Raw genomic sequence first — 23136 nt, 5'->3', positions numbered from 1 at the left:
CTGAGGTTGGACTAATTCAATCATTGCCAGATTGGAGGAGACAGGCGGCCCTCCAGGCCCAGGGAACATCCAGACTGCATCTGTGACGGTGGCATAATAACAAAGTGTGACAAGGGGAGAAGTGAATAAAAAACAGGTTATGTCCCCCTGTGACCTGAGAGACGAGGGCCTGAGGTTCCGGCATGGGGAGCTCTCTGCCTGCACCAGGCAGCACCTGGAACCGTGAACTGCCCCCTTGGCTGGAATTCTCACTCCCCCAGCAACCCTCAGACAACCAACCTGGCTCCTCAAGGCCCTGACACCAGATGGGGGGTGTCCTGGATGGGGCGCCAACATTCCTGCCACTGGAAAGAGATGTTCCTCACCCATGCAAACTAATAACATACACATCAGTGAGGTCTGAGTTCAGTTCACAAGAGGGCCAAGGATGTCCTGTGTCTGCATCTGCAGGGCTCAAGGGTCCTAGCAAATTCACCCAGGTTGTGAGTCCCGGTGAGACCTTCACACTGAGGACACTCCATCTTGTAACTCACTGTCTTCCCACCTTCTCTGCCTACGATGACCCGAGTCCAATCTCTGCACAGCACACAGAGCCCTTCACGGTCAGTTCCCAACCTGCTTTCCAGTCCAATTTCCTGACCTCCCCAAGACCCAATTTTGGTCACTGCTTCTAGAATGCCCTCACTTCCCCGCTCTGCCAATTCATCTTTAAGGAGCAACACAATGTGTCCTCCTCAGACGCATCCCTGACCCTCCCCACTGGGCAGCGAGGGCCTGTCTCCCGGGAACCCCTGGCCCTCAGTACCCACCCCCAGTGAAAGCTGGGTGAAGAGAGGAACACGTTTGGACTACAAAGACCAACAGGCATTTATAAGGCTTGCCAAGACTGACACTGGGAGAGCCAAGATTCAAACTGTGGAGGCTTCAAGTGTCTGTAATTGGTTTTTCTCTCTGAGGAGTGACCCTGTCCAGCAGCAGTCAAGGTGGCCGGTGGCTGGCTGGTCATTTGTGTCTCTAGGCAACCCAAGGCGGGACGTGCCTCAACTCCCAAAGCCCTCTGAGACCTTCACTTGAGTCACTGGCCTCGTCTCACCAGAGCACTTACAGCATCTTTGGATTGTTTTTTGAAACACGTAGCTGGGGGGACTGAAAGGGCAGTCCCTCAACTATCCCACCCAACCTAGGAGAGCACCTAGGCTCACCTTTTTTTTTAATTAATTAATTAATTTTATTTTTGGCTGCGTTAGGTCTTCGTTGCTGTGCGCGGGCTTTCTCTAGTTGCAGCGAATGGGGGCTACTCTTCGTTGCGGTGCGCAGGCTTATCATTGCGGTGGCTTCTCTTGTGGAGCACGGGCTCTAGGCGCGTGGGCTTCAGTAGTTGTGTCTCATGGGCTCTAGAGCGCAGGCTCAGTACTTGCGGCGCAGGGGCTTAGTTGCTCCACAGCATGTGGGATCTTCCCAGACCAGGGATCGAATCCATGTCCCCTGCGTTGGCAGGCGGATTCTCAACCACTGCGCCACCAGGGAAGCCCCTAGGCTCACTTTTAATGAATCTGATATAGTGATGCTGCGTGACTTTCAAGGCTGGGTCATGAGAGGCAACAGAGCTTCTGCTTCGCTCTTTCCCTCTTCAGATGCTTGCCCTCTGAACCAAGGCTCCACTATGCTGGGAGGAAGCCCAGGCTGTGGAGAGGCCGCAGCACCAGCTAATGTCCCAGGTGACAGCTAGAAGCATGAGTGTGAAGAGCTTCTAGATGATTCCAGCCTTAGCCACTGAGTCACCCTGGCTTCAAGTCAGAGCTCTCAGACTCTGGAGCAGATATGAACCATCTCACTGAACCCTGTCCAAATTCCTAGCCCCTAATCCACGAGCGTAACAAATGATTGTTTTACACCAGGGAGACTGGGGTAACAGATCACCCAAGCACAGCACATCCCAAACTTGCCCTTTGCCTTGCCAGTCTTCCCGCCTGGCACCCTTGTGATGATCTCACGGCTCAGCGGGTAATGCCGGCGTCTATGCAGGGCTCGCTCCCCTGCTGTAGGCAGACAGGAAGCGTGGCAGGCTGTGTCCTCAGCTGTCTCGGGCAGTTGTTTAGAGCGAGGAGGCCAGCTCCATATCCCTCTGCTGGGTCACCTGCTTGGTGGCTGATTTTGTGAACTCCTTCGTCTCCACTCTGACCCTCTCTGGCCTCGGCCAGGCTATGGCCTCCTTGGTCTTCTTGGCTGCTCTCCAAGCCAGACAGGTGTGATGTCATTTTCCTTGGCTGGACATCTCCCCTCACTGTTCAGGAGTCCAGCAGAGCTAGAATTCCTATGAATCCAAATGATTTTTCATAAAATATGAGTCCTTGTTGATGGTGAGTCTCCAAAGTAGCTGCTGACACTGCTCCCTGTGGCCCTGGTTGGTCTCTGAGGTAGAGGCCACCCCCCCATCCCAGCCTGGACCCCGTGGTACTGGCAGGGGAGTCCACGGCAAGGGCCTTATACCTTCTGTCTTTTAACATAAACATTCTGAGCAATGAATGGCCACCGGAAGCAACATCTGGGACGTGATGGTGGGTCCTCCGGGGCTGTGCTGTGTCCCAGGAGACCAGGAGCGCCCCTGGACTCCACTGCGTCGGGGGCCTCGAAGGAGACACAGGAAGAGATGCCTTTGGGGAAGTGTGAGCAGCCCTCCCTGGAGCAGAGGACGGGCTCTCCCAGGGGGAGGGATCTGGGTGTCATGGAAGGTCTCCCAGGAGCCAGCCAGCTCGCGGGCGTCAGGACAGGAGTGTCAATGGGAAGGCGCGTCTCGGTTCTCGTTTCCACCAGCTTCTTGGCACCGGTCCACAGCACTGCTTCTGCTGTCCCCTCAGCCACCTTGGGCAAATTTCCATCACCTTCCTCTTTCTCCTTTCCTGGTTCAGGGCTGAAATTGCTGTGTGGCTCACGTCTTCATGCACATTCTGTATCCTCTCGCCTCCAGTCCTGCTGGGGCCTTGGCCACTTTTGGGGACACTTGCAACCAGAATCAGAGGTCCCCTCGGTGCTGGCACCTGCCCCAGACAAATAACGTTCAGCCACGGAGGGCAGCGAGCCGCTGCCGTGGCAGGGGTGTTCTGGGCCTTCCTGCGTCTGTGACTAGGGGAGGCCACGGCCAGTGCCAGTCACAGGCGAGGAGGATGCTCGCAGGGGGCTGCAGTGGGCGGGATCCATTCGGGGCCTGTGGGGACCAGAGATCTGTGTCCCCACCCTCACACAACTCCTCATACAGGCCCTAGTGAAATCACCTCGCTTTCAAACAAAGCAATGACCAGGATGAAACTTAAATCACATTCACATTTACCTGCACCCAGCTAAGCCCGGTACGGTTCACACGATCGTGTGATTCCTCCATTCATTCACAGGAAAGGATAATGCAGGAGATGGAGGAGGAACAGAGTAGGCTTCAGGGGCAGGGTATGAACGACTGCTTAGGCTTTCCAGTAAGTAAGCTGGCAGCTTCTGAGAGTGTCTCTACTGCTCAGCTACATCTTGATTCTGTTTAAGACCCTCCCTCCATCACTGGGGATAGATGGAGTTTCTCCATATTTACTCACTTGGTTTCTTTTTACTCTTTTCACATGAGTTAGTGAGCTGACTCCGCCTAACCCAACCCCTTCAAATAGTTTTTCCTTTGCCTTGGGAAGAAAGTCATGAATGTGTCATGTCCCAAAACACTCTTGGAGAGGGTGCCTACGTAAGATCCAGTTGCTCAGCGTAAAGCATTCTGAGGCTCGGTCCCGAGGTGCGCGTGCTGGAGAGAACGGGGGGGTGGTGAAGACTAGCTCGTCTTCCTTCTCTTGTCTATCCCAGCGGCTCGGGGCTGAGTCTGCAGGACAGCGAGTCAAGTCTTCTCCAAGGAAGAACAGACTATGGGGGGTGTGTATGATCCCTCCCAAAACATCAAAAATCTCCAATGGGACATCCTGTCTGTGTCCTCAAGCTGATCCACTGGTGAAAAAGGCCTCAGAGGGAGGCAGAAGTCCGGAGACACGTCAGCAGGTGGCTCAGGCTGCCAAGCCCCAGCCAGGGCCTCAGGCCTCCCCAGAGGAAGACTCGCCTCCACCGGAGCCCTAAGCTGCAGGGGTCTGCAGACTTCCCACCTGGCCCACCTGGTGTCAAACAGCAGATCTGGGACCACCTGCACATTCCAACTCTGAGATGGACCCTGACCCTGCATTTTCAAGAGCCCCGCAAAGCCAGTGATCAGAATTTTTTCAAACTTCAGTTTCCTGCGAACAGGTCTGTGGAGCCCTTAGGCTTCAAATACCTGAACGGAGGCTGGCGTTACTGGGGTCTGGAGGTCACGTCCCATCCACAGTGGGGGCGACCCCACCCCAGGGAATGCAACGGACAGATCCCCTTCAACAACCTTCCCTCTGCCAGGGAGGCCACGTCTAACTCTGAACGACTAAGAGGCCCCAGTGTGGGCACTGGCCCCTGGCCTTTTTAAAAACAGGAGGTCTTAACATTTTTCACGCCATGGACTCCTACGACAGCTTAACAAAGCCTACAGATACCTTCTCAGAATAATGCATTAGGTAAATAAAGGAAAACACACAAGACTACAAAGGAAAATGACTGCACTGAAATACAGTTATCAAAATATTTTGAGATACAGTGTTTTATGGGCTTCTTTATTAACACACTGAGCAGTAAAACCTACTGGCTGGTCTGACAATAACCTTAATTTCTAAGTAGTGATGAGTGTAAATGCTGTTTCAAGTCATCTGCAACAGTGGTGAGAGAGCACGAAAATATGCCTGTTACCGGTAACAGGGGAACTGCTAATGATACTGTGGTTTGTTGCCTACTTTCAAGATTGAAGGAAGTGCCACTTTAATTTAAAAGTTGGTGAAAATCAAAGTGCGCTTCTTTTCCATGAGTTCTATCCAGGTTAAGAAGGTGATTCTAATGCATGTCCAAGGTTAAGGGCTACTCCTTTAGTGCCTCCCATCTAGCACCCTCTTTAAAAGATACATCTCAAAGGATTCCTTCAAGTTCTTTAAAAAAAAAGATGAAGAAAATGTACAGTAACAGAAAACAGAAAGAAAGTTGTCCCCCCCATGCAGAAAAAGTCACTTCCCCAGGCAACTGCTAGGCCATTGGAAGGGAAAACAGCCTGGCATCCCCCCTGGGCCTCAAATGGGTTTCTAAAGCCCTTGGTCCCGGCCTCTTTCCTGCTGTCAGCAATTATGCTTTCCCTCCCCCCAACAATCCCCAGAAAGTTCACCACAGTGAGGACTGAAAAAGGGGCTTGTGGAATTGTTAAACCTTCCAAGTTGAACCATTTGTGCTAATGAGCTTGGAAAAAGCCGAAAAACACATGCTCTGACCTCGTTCTGCTCACAAGTGGCCTCATCTTATTTTGCTTCATCTTCGTGCGATGGCAGGGGACACAGAAAGCTACAGCTCTAAGGGGGAGGCCATGGGCCGTGGTCTAGGGAGAGTGGTCTGGGCACACCTAGGTTTTCTGCCCCAGACACCCTGGAGCCACCCATCATCATGATGGCCCCAGCGCTGCCTGCCGAGGTGCCGGTGCCGAGGAATCCACCCCCATCAGCAGGTCTGCTCCATCCTCTCCAAGCCGAGACCCCGGCCACGGGCTATAAAAGGGACACACTACCCCTACGGTGAGCCCCCAGGTCCACTTCCTTCTCAACACTCCTTGCTGGGTAAGTCATTTAACATCACTGGGCTGCAGTTTCCTCATCTGAAAAATGGGAATGACAAACCCAAACCAATTATGTTGCTAGGAAGATTAACAGCGATATGTGTGTCCACATATCATGGCCTGGACCAGACCTTCAGTTACTATTAGTGACCTTCCCATCTGCCCCTTTTGTAAAGTAGTGTATGGTAGAAGAAGGCTAGGCTTTGGAGTAAGACAGACCCATTTCCAGATCCTAACTCTGCCACTTAGTAGCTGCACAACCTTGGCAAGTCGCTCTGTGCTTCCTCATCTGTGAAGCAGGGCTGGTACCCCCGTTCTAGGTGGGTTTGGTTAGAGTTAAGGAAAATCACTTCTATGAAATGGTCCACAGTACGTGGCACATAGTAGATGCTCGATGAATATTAGTTCTCTTCCCTTTCTCTCCCCCTCCAAATCCTAGCAAAGCTATCGGGGGAGGGAACGGCTCCGCCAGGGCAGGCACCGAGCATGACTTGGATTTAGCCTTTCTGCAGGGCGTGTGCTCTCCCTGGAGACGGAGGTCCCTGCAGACATTATGGGGAAAAAACAGGACCCCAAAGCAATGGGAAAAGCAAAAGGCTACTGGGAGGGGGGTGGGAGGCTGACCGTAAGGCCTGCTTCTTGCAGGGCCTGAGAGGGATGGAGTCTGTTGGCCCCTGGCCACTTTGAGCCACCAGGAACCCACTGGCCTGGGGAGCAGGCCTCCTCAGTCTGCGAGGCAAGATTTTTTTCCACCCTGACTGCTACTCACCAGGCAGTGGGCTCTCTCTGCTTTTTGTACCTGCTTCCTCTTCTGGGAGGCCATGAATTATGAGACTATGGAAAATTCAGACTGTGGCTGTATTTTCCACATCACATCACTGAAATGTGTCAGTGGCCAAACTTCAGATACAGGTGCCTGCCACCCACTTAAAATGCTCCTCCTCGGTGGTTTAGAACGTTCCCCTTCACGGGCACGGGTCTCGTACCCGACCAGTGGTGAGAGCAGAAGAAATCGGGTGAGAGATTCCACAGTTTCCTAACCCTGATAGCCTCTCCCAGTGACCCCCAAGGGGCTCTGCCATTCTTGGGAGGGAAAGAGCCCTGTGTTTATGGCCATGCAGTGGTCCTTTTATGATTCTGATTCTTCATTTTGAACATTTGGTGGGGGGTGTTCAATGACTCTTGGTATAAATGACAGGAATGGAACCAGGTGGTGGAAGGTTCGCAATAACTTCTTCAAAACCACCTCAAATTATGGCTGCAAACTTCCATGACTTTTTCTATCAGAAATATATATCTTTTTATGGAAAAGGCCAGTTTATATCTGGTTTCAGAGGAATAGGAACCCATTTTACCATTCAACCATCTACCATGACTTTGAGAATTTAACTTCTCTAAACTCCGGTGTCCTCATCTGTAAAATAATACCTACTTCCGGGACATCCCTGGTGGCGCAGTGGTTAAGAATCCACCTGCCAATGCAGCGGCTGCGGGCTCGATCCCTGGTCCGGGAAGATCCCACATGCCATGGAGCAACTAAGCCTGTGCTTCACGACTACTGAGCCTGCGCTCTAGAGTCCGCAAGCCACAACTGCTGAGCCCACGTGCTGCAACTACTGAAGCCCGTGCGCCCTAGAGCCCACATGCCACAACTACTGAGCCCATGCACTGCAACTACTGAAGCCCGCACACTCTAGGGCCTGTGTGCCACAACTACTGAGCCCGTGTACTGCAACAAAGACCCAACGCAGCCAAAAAAAATAAATAAATAAAAAAAACCTACTTCTCTGTTTTATAAAAATTAGAAAATAAAAGATGTAAAGATACCTGGTGTACAGCCCAGCAAACAGTAGGTGCTCAATAATGTAGATGAACGAATGAAGGCAAGAAAAACACAAAGAGGACCGTTTTTTCAAGCAAATAAAACTCATCTACGTATTTGTAGCTCTTTGCTGGGTCTTATCTTCAAGGCCTGCTGCTTCTGTTTATAGTCCCCAGCTTACTCCTTGGTCATACAGCTTTCATCTGTTAAATTTGTTCATTCAACTACTAAGCGCCGATCCCGTGTTGATACAGAAGTAAACAGGACAAAGCCCCTGCCTTCCCAGGGCTCACAGTCTTCTAGATAGTCTCCTGGCCACCACTTCATCAACTTCGGATGGCTGCTCCCTGAACCTGAGAAGCCCCTTCCCCAGCAGTCATCACCACCTTCTCAGCATTAGGCAGACCATCTCCCCGGTTACTAATCTTACTAGATATCACAAAAACAGCGACACCAAGGCCCTGCTTCCCCAACAGGAAACTCCATTATCAATGGCTGCTTGAAGTGCTGTGTTATCTCAAGTTCTGAAGCTCCATCTGGGCTCATTAGGAAATAACTGCTATTGATTAGTCGTGCCTGCTATGGGTGTGGCAGTGGGGAGGATGGCAGTGTATGTGCCCCATGTTTTCAACCCTGGTCTACAGGAACTCAAAGGACCCTGTGAATCCTGCCATTTATAATTCTGTAACTCAGTGAAATCTTGCTTTACTTACCTTTGGCACAAGGCCTGTCTTCACACAACAGCTTTTTCATCCATTTGGTCTAGCACCTTAGCCAGTATCACCTGAGAAAGTTTCTCAGTTACTGGGTTTCAAGGGACAGCAAACTTACAACAAAATAAATACATGTACTAATGTATCACCCTCATATTTGGTAAATCACTGCTCCTAGAGGCCCAGGAAATTAGCTCAGAAAGGAGAATCTATTTGTATTGAACATCTATTAAGTGCCAGACGCTTTCCATACATTGTCTCTTCCTTCTGAAACACCCTTAGGGCAGTCACTAACTCCTCCTCTCATGGGGCAGGAACCAGTGCTCAGAGCAGTAGGGGAAGCTGCCCAGGGAGCAGGGATCCCAACCCGTGGCACTTCAGACTCCAAATCCCACTGCTCTGTGTTCCCATAAAATGTACCCACATGTCTTGTTTATTCTTTCTCTTCCAGGGGGTGGAGGTGAAAAGTGAAACTGACAGTGGGTCTAGACAGAGCGGTGAGATCTGGGCAAACGTTTAAATGACTCAATCCTCATCCATCATTTTTCCTACAGTCTGCTGGACATAGGACCGAGAGAAGACATTCCTGCCTGATTTGGGAGACCAGCTCAGCTCACCAGGTTTGGGGCATACTGCGAATTCCCTGAGAGCATTATACATACCTCTGCATCCCAAACCTTCATCCTGACCCAGTTCCCTTCCACTGGCTCTGCCTATGATCCCAGAGCCCCTGTCCTCTGGTCCTCCTCCCAGGAAACCCTCCCGACCACCACAAAACCCTCTCCCTGGAGGCCTAAGCCCCCGCCGGAGCCCCCAGGAGTCTGCAGTGCCCCGAGGGAAAGTGGGAGCTCCCCGAAGCCTCAGGGATTCTTTCAGGAGACACGGTGCGGGATCTCACCAAGGAGGGTGTGGATGGGCAGGAGATTCCTAACGATCAGGAAAACCACATCTTTGGATCCTAGAAATGAATTTCCAAGGATGCAGCCTGAGCCTGCCTACACCCAGCCGGGGACAGGGGGAAGTTTTCAGCATGTTGGCTAGAGAGGGGCATGAGTTAGTGTTTACTTACACCTCTTAGTGGTGTCAGGTACCCCTCAAAGACACCCCCTGAGACGATGGCTGCCATACTGCAGAGGCTACTGGTGGGACCAATGTTGGGAAGGCACTGCCTCGACCTAGGGCAGCAGAGCCCAGGGATTTTTGTACAGCCCTTCAGCTTACATTGGGCCCTTGGGTTCCCTAGTGCCTACAGTCACGGAAACCAAGAGGGAGCAAAACATCCCCATCTCACGCCCCACTGGTGGGAATGTACAATGGCGTAGCTGCCGTGTAAGAGTATGGCAGTGCCTCCGAAAATTAAAAACAGAATTACAATATGATCCAGCAATTCCATTCTGGGTATATACCCCAAAGAATCGAGATCAGGGATTCAAAGAGAGATTTGTACACCCATGTTCATTGCAGTAGGATTCACAACAGCCAAGAGATGGAAGCAACCCAAGTGTCTACTGACAGACGAATGAAAATATACACACAATGGAATACTGTTCAGCAAAAAGGAAGGAAGTTCTGACACATGCTACAGTATGAATGAACCTTGAGGACATTATGCTAAGTGAAATAAGCCAATCACAAAAGGACAAATACAGTATGATTCCATTCATATGAAGTATGTAGAACAGTCAGATTCATAGAGACAGAGAGTAGAAGGTTGGTTGCCAGGGGGAGGGAGGAACGGGGAGTTATCATTTAATGCGTACCGTGTCTTAGTTCTGCAAGATGAGAAGGGTTCCGGAGACCGGCCACACAACAATGTGAATACACTTCCTACTGAACTATATGCATAAAAATGGTTAGGACGGTAAATTGTATGTTATTTATTTTTTACCACAATTTTTAAAATGTTCCATTAAGAACATGGGTTTTAAAGGTTTGGCAATGGATAAGACCTAAGTAATTTGTTTTTTTCTCTTAGTACTGGCTTTCCACCTAGCTCTGCTGTTTAACTTCTCTGAGCCTCAGTTACTTCATCTATAAAATGGGATCAAGAGTGTATGTGCCCTGCATGGTTGTTCTGTTTATTATGTGAAGGGAAGCTGGCCAGATCCCAAGCACAGTGCCTGGCACACAGCAGGGGCCCCATCAATGGCAGCTCTTACGTTCATCATCGTCTATTACTATTATTGTCATTATGACCATTAATTATTACTGAGTACTGGATAACATCACAGCACTGATGAGCTGGTCTGATCGCTTACCAGGATTTACCCTGAAAAGGAGAAACAGGTGGCTTTGGAGAGAGGATGGCTAATCTGATCACTTTCTGAGTCTCAGTGAACAAACAAGGGAACGTTGTGGTCCTTGATGTTATTTTAAAAATAAAATGAGGGGATTCCCTGGTGGCGCAGTGGTTGAGAGTCCGCCTGCCGATGCAGGGGACACAGGTTTGTGCCCCAGTCTGGTAAGATCCCACATGCCGCGGAGCGGCTGGGCCCGTGAGCCATGGCCGCTGAGCCTGCGCGTCCGGAGCCTGTGCTCCGCAGCGGGAGAGGCCACAGCAGTGAGAGGCCCGCGTACCGCAAAAAAAATAAATAAATAAAATAAATAAAAATAAAATGATATGGACTCACAAGTTCTGTGAGTTTTTCAGAACTATGCCAAAGATCAAGGACGGGCAGAGCTGCAGATCTTACAGTCAGCCTGAAAAAGTCCCAGGCTGGTCTAAAAGGATCCCCAGGCCCTAACAGCCAGGGACAGCCACCCACCTGCACAGGGAGCTCTTCAGCCCCTGACATGCTTGGGCTACTCAGAAGCCACAGAAATAGGCTTGTCCTGCAGCGTCAGCCTAATGAGATTTCAAGTTCAATCACTGTTGTTTATTTGACCTGCCTACTGGCACCAAGCAAAAGCAGCGTGTTCCACTTCTAAGACTCCAAGTTTCCAGGCTCCAAGCCCTGAAGCCAGGCTTTTTGCAGGGCACAGACGACTCGGTCTCAAGTTTCAGCAGGATTAAGCAAAATCCCGTCCCCACCAACATCTCTGCCATCCAAACCACGTCTTCCTGGCTCTTTATCCCGGGGATTGCGTGGAGCCTCCCTATACTATACCGAGGCGGGGTATGTTCCTAACTCAGCATGTATTTCCAACTCCTTGGCTGGGCTCTCGAAACCCTTCCTGATCTAATTCCTGCCTCTCCCCAGCCTCGTCTGCTACTCCCCCAAGCACACCTCCACCTCTGGCATTCTAAACTATGTAGCGTTCCTCACACATGTTCCAGTTCCACCAGCCTCCTTGGCTGTAAACAAAGAATGCTTCTGCAAGGAATGCCCTGCCTCCTCACAACTGAGAATTCCTCGACACCGTTCAAAACACAGCTCAACTGCTACCTCTTCCAGGAAGCCTGCCAAAATGTGTGAAGGGTCTGAGACTTTACTTGCGAGGGGACAAGTGAGCCTTCCACAGTTTCACGGCTGCCAGCAGAGAAGTCAGACTCCTGGGTCAGAGACAAAGGGCTTCATTGCTGACCGCACAGAAGCAGCATGAGCTTCATGTCTGTGACAGTTCCCCTCACCCCCAAGTCCCAGGGGGCAATATGGAGGCGCCCAGGTGGATCCAGTGTGTGTGCATCACAGCTGACGAATGTCAAGCTTAGAGCACCCAAATCTCATATAATGGACTGCAAGCAAACCTTCCCTCTGCCAAGGAGGGAGAGCTGTCTCTGTCTTCCAAGGCTGCTTGCTGTACAAACATCCTGGAAAAGATAGTCTGAAACCAAAGGGCAATTAGCGCCTCTGCTTATAAAATGTGCAGAAACTCCAGAAACCAGGAAGGATTGTTTCCTGACAAAATCTTCCCTGGCCACCTCATCTAGCTCTCACACAATGCTCCCACCATGCTCTGTCCACCACTGCCTTAGGAAACACGTATGAATCCATGTTGTAATGACCCGTTTACTTTTCTGTTCCACCGCTAGCCTGGGTCCTCTCTGCTGTTAGAGACCATCTTTTACATTTATCTGCCAGACACACATTAAGTGCTCCATGAATGTGCAAATAAATGGATGAGTTGAATAATTAACACGGGGAATTTTGACAGCCATGGTTTGGGGGTAATCAAATAATGATAACAACGAAGTGCTGACATTTACTAACTGCTTATTCTCGCGTTCTAGGCGCTGTCTGGTATGTTTTTACCTGGATTGTTTTGCTTTATCCTCATGAAGCACTACATGGAAGGTACTCTGATGAATCCACTTTACATGTGGGGAAACTAAGGCTCAGAGCAGTTAAGGGATTTCACCAGTCACACAGCTAATAGCAGTAGAGTTGCACTCTGAGCCAGCTCTCCTTGCGCCCAAGACTTACCCATCCGGCTAAAGAGCTTCTCCTCTCAGAGGGCATCTAAGCTTTGGGGTGTTTGTGAAAGTGGCCAAAGAAGGAAGGAGGGAGTGCCTGCCTTTTTGTGTTTACAGGGGTGGCAGCAGTAGCCTGCATGTCACCATCACCTACTCCCCGGTGTGACTTGCAGCCCCTCAGCCATCACGGTGGACACGGAACGCACAGAGAGTTCCTGCTGGAACCTCACACCTTCCTAATCTGTCCCACACTGGGCCAGATGGTATTTGGCCTTGGGAACAGCCTGGAATGCGAAACTGACCCTTCTCCCTGAAGAAGAGAGGGAGGGATGAGATAAATTTGTGGACCACTCTCTTGTTTGCTACAACTTACAATTCTCAAACAGCCATTCCCCTTGACCTTACTAATAATCAAAGAAATAGAAACAAAAAGAAAATACAGGTGGTCACCCACTATAACACTCACTGTAGGTGAGGGAGGGTTGGTGAGATTATCTCAGAAATTGCTGCTAGAAGCAAAAATAGTACAACCTTCGGAAGGAAAACTGGCCAACATCTTTCAAAATCTTAGATAGGCACACCCTTTTTTTTTTTTTTTTTTTTTTTTGCAGTACACGGGCCTCTCAGTTGTGGCCTCTCCCGTTGCGGCGCACAGGCTCCGGACGCGCAGACTCAGGGGCCATGGTTCACGGGCCCAGCCGCTCCGCGGCATGTGGGATCCTCCCGGACCGGGGCACGAACCCACGTCCCCTGCATCGGCAGGCGGACTCTCAACCACTGCGCCACCAGGGAAGCCCCTAGGCACACCCTTTGACACAGCAATTTAATTTCCAGGTTTTACACAAAGAAACACTGGCAATATTGTTCACAAATACAGATAGATGTCTATAGCAAAACTGTAAATAGTTCAAACACTCTTCTTAAAACACTCAAAACATACAGAGTTCTACAAAGGAAAAGTCTCTGCAAAGTTCAATTCTTCCAGAGATATCTACTAGTAATGACTTTGTGTACATTTTGCCAAGCTTTTTAATGTATACTGTTTTTTTCTAAAAATGAGATGTTTTATAAGCTATATATATAAAGTATATCTTAAATACATAGTAAATATACTGCTTTACAATTGCTTTTTATTCACTTGACATTTTATTGAAGACATCCTTTTCTACCAACTTATACGAAACCTGTATGAAACTGGTTTATCAACTTCACAGTATTTTGATTTTGCATGTGGAATCACGAATTCCTTCTTGAAGGAGATTTAGGTTGAGGAGAGTACAATTTAATATAGACAGGTTATAGCTCAAAAAAAAAACAACAACACCTCCTACTCCTTAAAAACTGCTCACCCACAACAACTTTATTTATCTGGGGATTGCTTATCCACTTCTCAGAATGATCCAGAGCTCTTCAATTTTTCCTATAATGTTTTCCTACTGGATTAAGGCATGAGGGCCTTATACCTGGCCAGAAATTACAAAACCAATGCAAAATATAAATCTAGAAACACAAATGGACCCAAGTGTCTGGTTATAGGACTGTGGAACTGTACATTCACATGAGACTCTGCCAATCACTCTTAGAACCACAAGTATGTTGTTTTCTATAGAAACCAAGATACGTCCTGCCAACCTGGCCCCATCCTGGAACTTGTCAGCACCTGACCATCACCTATGCTTCTTATCATTCATTAGGCCCATCCTTCCTTCTATTTGTATCCCCAACACCCAAACCAGACACTTTATGACTCGTGAGGACAAGAAGTACAGGGTGAGTCAGGCTTGAGGCAGGGAACACAGAGTTTCTAGCAAAATGCATTACTCAAGAGGGCGAGGCAGAGCTCTAGAGAACTTAGCCCAAGGCCACAAACATCAGTGGGAAGAGGCCCCTGGAGTCCTGAAACACAGCCTCAGCTTCCAGGGAAATTCCACTCTTTTTTTGCAGTAGGTTGATGGGAACCACGGGAGAAGCCAGTTAGAACCCAGTGTTAATTACCTGTCAATAATAATGAGCCTTATACAAAGAGCTTTTATAAACCTTGCCTTACAAGACTCTCACCCAATTCTGTGAACCGGGGATTATTAGCTTCACTGGATAAAGAAAGAAACTGAATCACAGAGAGCTTGTGAGGGTCAGGACAGCTTTGAACCCAGGTGAGCCTCACATCTTGTTCAGACCTCATTCTGCCCCCAGACTGACCGACAGGGAAGGTCTGCATTTTCTGGGACTTGGCCACACACCCCTGCCCGCTACCACACCCCCAGCAGGACTCTCCAGGAGGCTGGGCCTTTGGGAACTGACTGATGTTCTCTAAGGAACCCACACGTCCGCCAATGCACTTCTGTTAAACTAAACCCCAGTGCTCCTCAGCATGGTGCCCTCTGCAAGTCCATGAAATTGACAAGGGTGACTCCAGCCTCAGAAATCAGGGCAGAAGGAGCAGACAAAGCTGACACCCCACCTGCATTTACTCTGTGATGAATGAACAAGCTGGGGACAAGGAGAACCCGAGGACCAACAGGGGAAGAGGCCATTCAACACGCTTTCTCTGCCCACTCTCTTACTGGGTCTCTCTGGGCTTTGAAGTAACAGGATGCTTGCTGCTCAGTGCAAAACAAACAAACAAATCTTGGAGAAGTTCAGCCACAGCTTACCATCCCTCTTCCCCCAGACTTGAACACAAATAACACAAAGCATCCTCGCAGCAGAGGAGACACTGAGTTCACCCTGGTGGAGAATTCCACTGTCATCGTCCACAGTCCGCTGTCTGCCCTGACCATTCTCTTGGACAAGGAAGTCGCGGGGTTACTCAAATCACGACTATCTGGGTGATGTGGGTAGTGAAATTTGTCTACCTAGGCCCTCAGAAGTCTCCGGCAATATCTTGGAGTTGGTTGTATGTGATTGAACCTGTAGGTTCAAATAAGGTATGTTCGGCTGGAGAAACAAACAGACCTGCTCTTTTATATCATATTCTAATGTAAAAACAGAAAAGACAACAAATGCACAACGTGCTAAGCTCTGTCGCTCTGAGCTGTATTTTAATGAGAGGACGCGTCCCTTCAAAATGGTGCCTTGGCTAATTGGGCCAGATCCTTCATATTTGGGGACATGGTTATAAACAAAAGCCTTGCATGTGTGCATAATGGCCTGTCTGCTCTCTAGCTTCCAACAAGCCACTCTCCTCCTAACCCCTTGCACGAAAGTAGCACAGCACCGGTCAGCCCACCCAGTGGCCCATGAAGGGGAGAGGCGGAGGGCTCCACACAAAAGCCTCACAGAAAGACGTCAGACCGCATCACCATCGCCGGTGCGCTCAGGTGAAATAAGACATCATGTCCTTTTCCCCTTTCGCATGTGAGAGCAAAAACAGACCCATACCTTGCACGTACTGTGTTAGGTTTTCTAGACGGGCCTATAGTGTTACTGTCTGTGACTTTCCGTGGGCCTCCTTGGGTTACCATACATATGAATGCACACCCCAGCATGTGAAGAAAGGAAAATATGGGGTGCTGGGCGAATATTTTTAATTGAATTCATCTGGGAGTTTTAAATCCTGAAAATTTAGCTCCTGTTTATGGTAGCTTAAGGTTGGAACAGCATATGATTTTTGTCCTTTTGAGTGGCAAGCCTCCCTTTTCCATTTAAGAGAATGTCTCATTGGCACATAACGCATTTTCCAGAGCCAACTGTAAAACTCATTAAATTGCCAAACTGTGGAATGGGACAGTGGTGGTGACGTTCAGTTGTTCTCATGCCTTTGAAGGCAATCGAGTCTTTACGGCTTCCCACTCAGAAAAAGGAGCTCCACATCTCTTTATGCTTGAGTCCCAGCTCAGTTGTGCTGGGACAATGGTAACCCAGGAACCAAAGAGGATTCGAATGGAAGGATTCTGTGGGCATCTGAAACCAGACCTTGCTTCTCTGACTGCTGGCAAGGCGTTTGACAACAAGCAAGGCTCTGTAGTGAGGTAACACACCACCGCTCCTGCCACATGACCTCCCTTTCACAAGTGCCTTGCAAAGTCTCCAGGCTGTTCTCTAAAGACCCATGGGATTCACCAGGCACTGGCTGGTCAAGCGTCAGATGCCCCAGGTCACCCTTCTAGCCAATCAAATTGGAGCTCATTCTCATAGAGAAACTTGCTGAGTTAAATTCCAAGGGCCTGAGCAGGAATCTGGAAAAACTCAGTGAGGCTCTACCTTCTGGATTTCTTGGATATGTCTCTCCCTGTCACTCTCCTGCATTCTCAGGACCATCGTACACAGGGGTTCATGATCAACGTATGAACCTACATCTGCAGGCATGGGGATTCTGGGCCTCCCAGCTGAGCCTGGAACATGGACACACAGGCCGTGCAGACTCAGGAAAACTGCCACAAACTCAGAGGCTGCAGCACACAAGTGCAGGCAGCTGCTCCCTGAGCCGCGCACGCTCTTGGCATCTTTGAGGTGTGGTCTCTCAGTCACCCACCACTCTCAGAGCCTTGGTTCTCCCCGCCACAGGGCTCAAAGCCTGACACAGCTGCCTCACTCGGAGGGAAGAGCGGGGAGCATGGGACGTGCACCTGGGCCTCCAGCAGGTACAGAGGTGCTCATAGCAGTGCTGTTGCCCTCTGGGCTCTGGGAAGCTCTCCAGAGCAAAACTATACTATCATGCAATCATATACCTTTTTTTTCTTGAACACAAAAGCTTTCTTTTTGTAGTCCACAGCCCTAAGAGTTGTGTTTCCCCTGCCCTTTCACAGAGACTTAAATCTGGAACATTCTAAAGCTTTTCCCCTCTTGGTACCATCTGTCTGTCTGGGTTTTTTTCTATTTTTCTGGTTTTTTTCTTCTCTCTCTCCCCACCTTCAAAAGCTGGTCTCTCCTCCCTCTTGACCTTAGTCAATCCTATCTTTGTTTCACAGGCTTCTGTACTTTCAGAGTCGGGAGAAATGGTGAAAATCATTGCCTTATTTAAAGATGAGGGAAATGAGGTGACCTAGTTTATATGTGACAAACTCATGCTTCCAGCCTCTGCCACTAAGTCTCTCTTCATTTCACCAAATGCCTTGCCCTCCATTAGCTCCCAGGTCCCTTGAATGGGGGGTCTCACCACCACACAAAGCTGACTGGACTCCCCCAGCCTGCAGTAAATGTCTGAGCACTGTGCCAAAACAAGCAAAAAGAACCCATCCAGTCAGCAGAGGGAAGGAAATAATAAAAACCAGAGAGGAAATAAATAAAATAGAGATTAAAAAAACAATAGAAAAAAAATCAATAAAACGAAGAGCGGGTTCTTTGAAAGGGTAAACAAAATCGACAAACCTCTGGCCAGGCGCACTAAGAAGAAAAAAGAGAGGACCCAAATAAACAAAATAAGAAATGAAAGAGGAGACATAACAACCAATGCCACAGAAATACAAAAAGCCATAAGAGAATACTATGAACAGTTATATGCCAACAAATTCGACAATCTAGAAGCAATGGACAAGTTTCTAGAAGCATATAGCCCACCAAAATTGAATCAAGAAATAGATAATTTGAATAGACCAATCACTAGAGATGAAATAGAATCTGTAATTTAAAAACTTCCTACAAACAAAAGTCCCAGACCAGGTGGCTTCACAGACGAATTCTACCAAATATACAGAAAAGAATTTCTACCAATCTTTCTCAAACTGTTCCAAAAAACTGAACAGGAGGGAACACTCCCAAAGACGTTCTATGAGGCCACCATCACCCTGATACCAAAACCAGACAAAGACGCCACCAAAAAAGAAAATTACAGGCCAATATCTTTTTTTTTTTTTTTTTTTTTTTGCAGTACGCGGGCCTCTCACTCTTGTGGCCTCTCCCATTGCGGAGCACAGGCTCCGAACGCACAGAATCCGGATGCGCAGGCTCAGCAGCCATGGCTCACGGGCCCAGCTGCTCCACGGCATGTGGGATCCTCCCGGACCCGGGCACGAACCCGTGTCCCCTGCATCGGCAGGCGGACTCTCAACCACTGTGCCACCAAGGAAGCCCGGGGCCAATATCTTTGATGAATATAGATGCAAAAATTCTCAACAAAATATTAGCGAACCGAATCAAACAACACATAAAAAAGATCATAGACTGTGACCATGTGGATTCACCCTAAGCTCACAAGGATGGTTCAACATACGCAAATCAGCACCACATAAACAAAAGAAAGGACAAAACCGCATGATCATCTCAATAGATGCAGAAAAGGCATTTGACAAAATTCAATGTCCATTCATAATAAAAACTCTTACTAAAGTGGGCATAGAGGGAACATATCTCAACATTATAAACGCTATTCATGACAAACCCACAGCCAATATAATACTTCACGGTGAAAAGCTGAAAGCCTTCCTGCTAAAATCTGGAACAAGACAAGGATGCCCACTCTTACCTCTTCTATTCAACATAGTATTGGAAGTCCTAGCCAGCCATAGCAATCAGATGAGAAAAAGAAATAAAAGATATCCAAATTGGAACGGAAGAGGTAAAACTGTCATTTTATGCAGATCACGATTCTATATATTGAAAACCCTAAAGACTCCACACAAAAACTACTAGAACTGATAAACGAATTCAGCGAGATAGCAGGATACAAGATTAACATACAGAAATCGGTTGCATTTCTTTACACTAACAATGAAATATCAGAAAGAGGAAGTAAAAAAAAACAGACCCTTTTAAAATTGCATCAAAAAAATAAATTACTTAGGAATAAACCTGACCAAGGAGGTGAAAGACTTATATGCTGAGAACTATAAAACACTGATAAAGGAAATTAAAGATGGTTCAAAGAAATGGAAAGCTATCCCATGCTCTTGGATTGGAAGAATTAATATTGTTAAAATGGCCATACTACCCAAAGCAATCTACAGATTTAATTCAATCCCTATCAAATTACCCATGACATTTTTCACAGAACTAGAACAAATAATCCTAAAATTTATATGGAACCATAAAAGACCCAGAATTGCCAAAGCAATCCTGAGGAAAAAGAACAAAGCTGGAGGCATAACCCTCTCAGACTTCAGACAACACTACAAAGCTACACTAATCAAAACAGCATGGTATTGGCACAAAAACAGACATGGATCAATGGAATGGAATAGAGAGCCCAGAAATAAACCCATACACCTATGGTCAATTAATCTTCAACAAAGGAGGCAAGAATATACAATGGAGAAAAGACAGTCTCTTCAGCAAGTGGCGTTGGGAAAGTTGGAGAGCCTCATGTAAATCCATGAAGTTAGAACACACCCTCTCACCATACACAAAAATAAACTCGAAATGGCTTAAAGACTTAAATATAAGACATGACACCATAAAACTCCTAGAAGAGAACATAGGCAAAACATTCTCTGACATAAATCGTACCAATGTTTTCTTAGGTCAGTCTCCCAAGGAAATAGAAATAAAAGCAAAAATAAACAAATGGGACCTAATCAAACTCATAAGCTTTTGCACAGCAAAGGAAACCATACACAAATTGAAAAGACAACCTACAGACTGGGAGAAAATATCTGCAAAAGATTCAACCAACAAGGGCTTAATTTCCAAAATATACAAACAGCTCATATAACTCAATAACAAAAAAACAAACAACCCAATTTAAAAATGCGCAGAAGACCTAAATAGAAGACCTATGTCTCCAAAGAAGACATACAGATGGCCAAGAGGTACATGAAAAGATGCTCAGCATTGCTAATTATTAGAGAAATGCAAGTCAAAACTACAATGAGGTACCACCTCACATCAGTCAGGATGGCCATCATTAAAAAGTCTACAAATAACAAATGCTGGAGAGGGTGTGGAGAAAAGGGGACCTTCTTACACTGTTGGTGGGAATGTAAATTGGTACAGCCACTATGGAGAACAGTATGGAGGTTCCTTAAAAAACTAAAAATAGAACTACCATATGACCTAGCAATCCCACTCCTGGGCATATATGTGGAGAAAACTATAATTCGAAAAGATGCATGCACCTCAGTGTTCATAGCAGCATTATTTACAATAACCAAGACATAGAAGCAACCTAAATGTCCACTGACAGATAAATGGATAAAGAAGGTGTGGTACACGTACATAACAGAATACTACTCAGCCATAAAAAAAGAATTAAATAATGCCATTTGCAGCAACATAGATGCAACTAGAGATTATCACACTAAGTGATAAAGAGAAAGAGAAAGACAAATACTATATAATATCACTTACATGTGGAATCTAAAATATGACACAAACGAACCTATTTACGAAACACACTCACAGACATAGAAAGCAAACTTATGGTTACCAAGAGGGAAAAGGGTTGGGAGAGGAATAAATTAGGAGTTTGGGGTTAGCAGATACAAACTAATATATATAAAATAGATAAACAACAAGGTCCTACTATATAGCACAGGGAACTACATTCAATATCCTGTAATAAACCATAATGAAAAGAATATGAAAAAGAATATATATATGCATACGTATAACTGAATCACGTTGCTGTACAACAGAAACTAACACAACATTGTAAATCAACTATACTTCAATAAAAATAAATGAGTAAATAAATATTAAAAAAAAAAGGACCCATCGACTACCAACCACAGCAACACCACCTAACAATTATGGGTACACTGCTTCTTTTCCTGTGATAAGGCCACAAGGGGTGAGGGAATATCCTGGATCCCCTCAGAAGGCTGGGGATGCGTTCTACACCTCAGAGAAGAACGTGCAGTGGGAAGTTTGCATAACGTGCCCGGGCACAGAGAGGCTGGCCCTCGCAGGCCCCATAGAGCAGGCACCATGTCACATGGCAGTTGCCTTGATCTCTCCTCACCAGGCCTCTGCATCTGAAACCAGACACCTCTTTGCAAAGATAAGGTACAGCTGAGTCACCTCTCATCTAGGAGTCTGGACACCAGTGACTCGGCCTGGGTCATCCCCCAACCTATGCCAGGCCTTTCTTCTGTGAAATGATGTCTCTCTCAATGTTCAGAATCTATAATTCTCTAAAAAGCAGCCCACCTTTGGACTGAGCAACAGGCCACTGAGTAGCGGGTGCAATCACAAGGGGCCCAGCGAGAAGCCTGGAGCAGGGGGACACCTTTCCAATGGGCCACTGGGTTCCACTTAAGGTTTTCTTGCTCTCAAACTGCCAGACCAGGGCTGGGATCATAAATGATGTGGGTCATGCCAAAGGTTCTAGGGTAATTTCAGGTCGGATGCACCAGGTCTTGTTACCAGGGACCCTGACCAATGCACCCGATACTTCAGTGTTCCCCTTCCAAGGCTGAGCCTCAGCCATGCAAATGACAACCGAATTGAAAGTGTCCTGCCATTTCTGAGGCAAAGTGCATATGGAGGCAGAGCCTGTTACCAGACTGCGGCTGTCTGGCCAGAAATGTAGGCATTGGGGAATCTTTGCAGAAACGAAAACAGGAGGGGTGCAGGGGAGCCAGCTCCCTCCTGCAGCCACTCTGAAGTCTGGGCCAGCTTTGGCAGGCTCAGCAAAGGAGTGTGTGCCTCGGGTGTGAGCACGGGGAAGATGACCACTCACGTGGCTCCTTTTGCCTTCTTCATCGCCCATTGACGTAATGACCGTCTCTGAAAAGACCATCTGTCCAGTCTGGTTGTTGGTGATCTATAGGAGAACAAGTACAGTGAATGTGAAATAGGAGGAATTCTGGACAAATCCCACAGGTTGTTTTTTTGTTTTACTGTTTTCTATTTTCTGAAGCAGAAGCACCTGTCAAAGTAGACAGAATGCCCACTCCCTCCCCTCTTCTTAAATGCATTTTATTTTTTTTATATTTATTTTTTTTATTTTCTTTATTTTTTTGGCTGCCTCGGGTCTTAGTTGCAGCATGTGGGATCTTTCGTTACGGCACGCGGGCTTCTCTCTAGTTGTGGCGTGTGGGTTTTCTCTCTAGTTGTGGCACGCGTGGGCTCTGTAGTTTGCAGCACGCAGGCTTAGTTGCCCAGCAGCATGTGGGATCTTAGCTCCCCAATCAGGGATCGAACCCGCGTCCCCTGCATTGGAAGGCAGATTCTTTACCACTGGACCACCAGGGGAGTCCTGTCCCCCTTTCTTTCTGAGCTCCACCAGCAGCGTCAGATGGTGCAGCGATAAGAGATGTAACAGAGCCTACAGCATGGGGCCGAGGAGGTCTATGTAAAGCACACAGCCCGTCACCTCGCAAATATTCAGCGCTAGCTATTTTTATCATTCTTGGGGCTCATTTACTTGAAACTCAGTGTCAGCTTTCTTTTCAACTACACGTCTGGGTATTGAAAGAAGCAGGTTTTAGCTACAGCTGCCCCACTTCCTGATTCTGGGGAACTGTTTTGTTTCATCAAAAAAGTGCTTAAGTACTATGGGAGGCCTGGCCCTGTATTCCTCTATCCGTTGCCTGCCTTCTGTAAACAGGAGCAGGCACCTCAAAGCTGAGCCTTAGAAACCTGACGTGGAACCCAGGCTATTCCCACCCGATCCAAGGCCACGTCAAACCTCTGTGTTGGTGATAAAAAGACAGAAAGACGCCCAGGAGCT

General features: G+C 47.7%; 1 protein-coding gene across 2 annotated transcripts in view; it reads right to left on the bottom strand.

Annotated features, from left to right (window-relative positions):
• The window catches only part of DKK3 (dickkopf Wnt signaling pathway inhibitor 3), a 48420-nt gene that overhangs the window by 15389 nt on the left and 9895 nt on the right, over positions 1 to 23136 (bottom strand). For both annotated transcript variants that reach the window (XM_022555646.2, XM_022555645.2), the window contains exon 4: positions 22144 to 22227. In XM_022555646.2, coding sequence (XP_022411354.1) covers positions 22144 to 22227 — 84 coding nt within the window. The remainder of the gene's footprint in view (positions 1 to 22143; positions 22228 to 23136) is intronic.

This window comes from Delphinapterus leucas, chromosome 7, assembly GCF_059928025.1.
Source record: "Delphinapterus leucas isolate spDelLeu-1000000601 "Yukka" chromosome 7, BTC_Dleu_Yukka2, whole genome shotgun sequence".
Lineage (NCBI taxonomy): Eukaryota > Metazoa > Chordata > Mammalia > Artiodactyla > Monodontidae > Delphinapterus > Delphinapterus leucas.
Note: the sequence above shows the minus strand (reverse complement) of the source record. Positions and strands in the feature narration are given on the sequence as shown.